At 33.4% G+C, this 5,438-nt stretch overlaps 1 protein-coding gene across 1 annotated transcript; it reads right to left on the bottom strand.

Moving 5' to 3' along the window:
- Positions 1-917: 917 nt before the first annotated feature.
- On the bottom strand, positions 918-4,545 carry LOC110710725 (outer envelope pore protein 16, chloroplastic). The gene is made up of 6 exons (XM_021889063.1): positions 4,306-4,545; positions 4,140-4,191; positions 3,080-3,111; positions 2,687-2,720; positions 2,518-2,585; positions 918-1,240 (listed from the first exon to the last, which is right to left on the bottom strand). Exons 1-6 carry the CDS (start codon positions 4,399-4,401, stop codon positions 1,100-1,102), a joined length of 423 nt encoding a protein of 140 aa, XP_021744755.1. The 5' UTR covers positions 4,402-4,545; the 3' UTR covers positions 918-1,099.
- Between the last annotated feature and the right edge of the window lie 893 nt (positions 4,546-5,438).

The following is a 5,438-nucleotide window of genomic DNA, read 5'->3' on the forward strand; positions in this document are numbered from 1 at the left end:
CGCTCTAATGGCTTTTAGGGGCGTCTTTAGGCCTGTAGGTATATAATCTTATGGAAAAAACATGATCATATAACTTTTATGAGGGTTGCCAACAAGAGAGTACTTATTCTCTTCTTTCTTTCCTAAAAAAATTAAAACTCTTTAACATTTTAACTATAATTTGTCAGAAACAACCTTTTAAAGTGTCCACTTTATTTAAAACAACCTTTCTAATTTTTTTTTACAATTTCAGACCACATTATAAAAAATTTTTATCAAAGACAACCAAATGTTACTTTCCGGCGTTGACTCAATTTTTCCCGATTTTGACCACTAGTGTGCAACGCACATGAACTCGTATATTGCTTAATACACCAATTTTCCCTCTAATTCACTCGTACTAAAAGAGGGATGATAGAGAAGCATGGGTTTTAATAGTTGTTAAATGGAGGGAAAAGGGGTATATTAAGCAATATAGGAGGTCACGTGACTCGCACACTCGTGGTCAACATCGAGAAAAATAGAGTCAACGCCGGAAAGTAACATTTGGTTGTCTTTGATAAAAAAAAAAATTATAATGTGGTTTGAAATTGCAAAAAAAATAAATTAAAAGGTTGTTTTAAATAAAGTGGACACTATAAAGGGTTGTTTCTGACACATTTTTAATTTGGCTGGAAAGTAGATGTGAAGGGCTTTTCACTGAACAGTTGTAAGTCAATCTTCAACTAAATATAAGAAGTTTATGATTTATTGAAAATGAGTTGTATTTGTTATCGCTAATTTGTTACGCATCTGATCGGGGAAGGTTGACTGAGACTGGGCAAACTCGATCTCCCGATGCTTCAGAGGAGGTGGTTTCATGCAGTTTCCGCTACTTTAGGATTAAGCTTTCATGTCTCATACTCCGTAAATATACATTGTTATAGCCTATAAGGTCATTAGAAGAGAGAATTGCCCCATGATCATTGAATATGGAAAATAAAAGGTAATTTTATTGACAAACTCCATTCGTGCTAGTTCTAATGTTCAATTATTCAAAAAAAAACCTCAAAACTAAGGAAGAATAGAAGCACGATGTTTTCTTCCCTCTATACACAACAAATATGGGTAGCTTGATTCATCAAATGAGATAGTTGATAAACTCTGCAGCAGTGGCGACTGCACCTCCTGTAAGAGCATCTGTCACGATTTTGTCTTTGTTACCGTTGGTCACAGCAGATGCCAAAGCTCCAGTCAAAGCACCAGCAAGCATTGCGTTTTTCTGAGTATGTTTACAACAACAAAAACGAGTACATTCATTAGAAATCCAAAAGTAACATACTACGTACTTCAGTCCAAAGAGAAGAGTAACGCAGTTATCAGTATGAAAGATATATGATTATAGCAATAAGTAGTCTTAATCCGTGTCAATGCTTTTAGCACAAACACTAAAAAGAATGATGACAACCCTACCTTCCAAATTTAACAAACCAACAAACTGGTATACAATTGAATTCACTAGGGAGAAGTTGGGGGGACAACTACTAATTATGGTTTGTAAGCTTTTCGTCTAAGAGAGGATGTAAAACTTAGAAGTATCACACTCTGTCTAGGATGCTAATATTGTAGTTTTCAGGAAGTATGATACTCTCCCTCCCCTTCAAACTAAGCAAAAGAAGAAAAAGTAAATATTGTATCCATATTGGCAATTCTTTGACAAACATAAGTAACCACAAACAAATAAAGAGAAGGATGGCAAAGTGTATCAATTAATACAGATAAGCATTTGACAAACATACATAACCACGAACAAACAAATAAAGAGAAGGTTGGCAAAGAGTATCAATTACTACTGATAAGTGATAACCACGTGAAGTGACATGGTGAGTTGAGAAAACAAGACAATGTACAAACCTCACGTTAATGAAGCCAACAAAGAGAGAGAAATATTCCATAACTTCAAACACAGAACAAGAGAACACAAAAGAGGAGCTGGGAATCTCTCCAAAACTGTCATCCTCTGGTGCAATACATAAATTACATAACAGCAACCTAGCTCCTCAACTTTCAAATCCAAAGCCCAATGCGCAATGTTGATACAAGTATTACTTAAAATTTACAAACCCCTACCAGAGGTTTTAACAACCCAATCTACAATTAAAGTTAAATGTAATGATACCCAATATACCTTTTTAGATTAGGACGCATGATTTTTATAGTGAGAAATGTTCTAGAAGGTACAAAAAGCTACCTTACCAGTGTACGCAGGGATAGAATAACAAGAAGTTTCATGTTTCAGCTATCCTTGATACATGCACTATCAGGGTATCTTAGGTCTATGTTGTGCCTAATATGTATTATGTCAGATCAATAGAAAAATCCCAAGTCTGTATGCTATGACACAATGTAAAACAATACCCCTATATTGCAACTTATTTTGAAAAGACAGATTGATATGTGATATCCATGTCCTGCATTATATTACACACTGTTCTCCATCAAATCAGTAAATTGCACTTATAATAATTAAGTTATTAGTTGGTTGGAGGACGAAATTACCCAATCATTTGTTCCACGAGCCCTTCTTAGTCCATATTCCACCCCAGTATAAACACCAGCTACGGTTCCTGCAGAGTATAACAATAACGGTCAAGTTTGCAAAAAAACCAACACTTTATTATTATCATGACTGCAATATTTGTACTGTAGAACTAAAGATAGTACTTACCCCAGTATGCTCCTTCTTTGCACATCTTTTTCAGCTGCAAATATACAAGTTGGTTGAATTTTAGTATGAATTTTAAGGATATTACAAGTGGATAATTAACTTTGATTCTCACAACATTTAAAATAACAATGGTGTTACACTGCCAAATTATTAGATCTTTTGGCATGCATTATCCAAGACCAGCTATAATAATATGCACTTGTGAATTACACGGATTCCAACTTTCCAAAACTGTCAAATCATCCATATTTAAAATTGTTGCTACCCATATTTTTCAGCTATACTTTCCTTTTTAGTTTAATAATTTTGGAAATCTTGTTCAAAATATGTCAATAGAGACGCAAAATCAAGGGCTCTAGTATTCAAGCAACTAAAAAAGAGCACTGAGCTTACCGAATGTTCAAGATCCTTGCTTGAAAGACTTCCTGCCAAAAAAAAAAAAAAAGAAACGAAAAGGTTTTTTTAGCACATCACCAAGTGTGATTCAAATCTTTGCATAACCATCAAAAAATTGCAGATCATTACTACAGAGGGAGGTGACTTTAAAATAAATAACATCCCTGGTCCTAAATTAATAGTAATATATCAATGCGTGATGAATAACATGCAATTAAATCAACCCAAAATACAGAGTAGTAAATATATGTCAAAACCCATAAACACTCAAACTGTCATGATTACAATAATCACCAAAGTAAAAAACTAAGCTAAACTCAAATTTCACAGCAGCAAAAGTGAGAATCAATCATAAATGAAACACAAACTTTCGAAATCATCATCACCACCAAAAAAACAAATCAAAAAACAGTTCAAAGCAGCAAAAGTGCGAAATCCCGAATAACAGAACACAATAGAAGAAAGAACCACTCTTAGTATAGCGGTTATAGCACACTTTTTAGTTTAACATTACCAAGCATGTTACAATATTGGGAATAGCACAATCATCACACAATTGCATATTATTAGAACAGATGGATGCAGGTATAAAATACATTACACCCTTAATTCTGAATTTATAGTTGTTGATACTTGAAGGTATAATTTGAACAAGCAATGTGACAATTATTTCTCACAACCCCATTAATACACTAAACACAAACTGTCATTATTACCACAACTACCCAAAAATAAATAAAATCAGCAAAAGCAAGAAATTCATACAACAAAATAGTACGAACCAATCTTAGCAAATTCATTAACTAATGTTACCATGTGATTACAAATAAAGGTTATATCTAAAAGAATAGTACATAAATCATCTACTAGTACAAAGGGAGGAGGATCATTCCGGAATTGATGTCACATTGACAATGTAATTTGAACTAGTAATGCGACAACTAAACCCGAACCGAGGTACTATAAAATTGCATATGACTCAATACCCACTAATACACAAACTGTCAAAAATCAAAATTCACCACAATCACTAAAAATTTACAAAAAGAATGACAACCTTTCTTAGCAATGTGATAAGCATCTTCAGCAACAGCTCTAGTAGCAGCAACCTGAAAAATCAAAAACCCAGAAAAATAAATCAAAACATAGGAAATCCAACAAAAGGGTAAACAAAATGTAATCAATTAAAAATGAAATCAACCCAAAAAAAAAAAAAAAATTACAGTGCCAATCTTCAAGAAGCCATCAACAGTGCGGTCCAACAAAGGGTTACCAGTGTCGATAACAACGTCAACCTTGGCAAAGCTGCTTCTCGGCATAGCTATGGTTTGAAGGTTTCTCTCTCTAAGTGAGAATTTCTCTCTCTAGAATGTGTGTGGGAGTGAGAGAATTGCGGGAAATGGGAAGGTTGGGAAGTGGGGTGAGTGAAGAATGTGAGTGTTAAAAAAGGGTTGGAAAGATTGAAATGTGTGATGGAAATTTGGATGGTTTCTTCTTAAGAAAAGGTCAAATTACCCCTATCTTTGTCAGTAGGGTACCCTGTTTTTTTGGATTACAATTTCTTATCATTTAAATTAGATATTTTGATTTGATTTTAACAAATTATGATTTAGTTTGGTTTGCTTTTATTTGAATCACAAGGGTGGGTTTTAGAGTTAGCAAAATGCCAAAAGCTGACACGATACGATGATATGATACCTTCTTATGTTCTTTTTTACTTGACCTGTTTCTTTTATCACGCTTACTAATGCAAAACTTTAACGATTGATAACTTAAATTCTTCATAAGTAAAAATTATAAAAGTTATAAATTATGATAATACTTATTGAGACGAATCCAAAAAGATCATACATGAATATATTTTCTTTACATATTATTCACCAAAGACGGTCAAAGGAGGGGTGGTGAATAGTGTAAAAGTCAAAGCGGGTCAAGTAATAAAGAACGGAGGATTGACACTAGGTGTATATAAAAAAAAAAAAAAGAAAATTAGTATTCAGAATTATTGTTAAGGATTACTAAACCTAAATATATTTGAGTACAAATATGAGCACGGCATGACACATTTGCCAAGTCTAGTCATTTCGTTTAACAATTTATTTTATTTTTTTACTCCCTCGATTTCATAATAATCGCAACACTTTAATTGACACACACGTCAATACGCAACTTTATCTATTAATACTTGTAATTATATATCTATACTATATATTAAAAGACGGTGCCACGTGGCACTCTTCAAAGTATGTGCGCCTATGTCACAATACCATTTCATCATCCAACGTATATGCGCAACGTAAGCTAGCCACTTTATTTAACAAAATAAAATATGTTTTCAACAAGATTCGAGTTTCAC

Source organism: Chenopodium quinoa, unplaced genomic scaffold, assembly GCF_001683475.1.
Source record: "Chenopodium quinoa cultivar QQ74 unplaced genomic scaffold, ASM168347v1, whole genome shotgun sequence".
Lineage (NCBI taxonomy): Eukaryota > Viridiplantae > Streptophyta > Magnoliopsida > Caryophyllales > Amaranthaceae > Chenopodium > Chenopodium quinoa.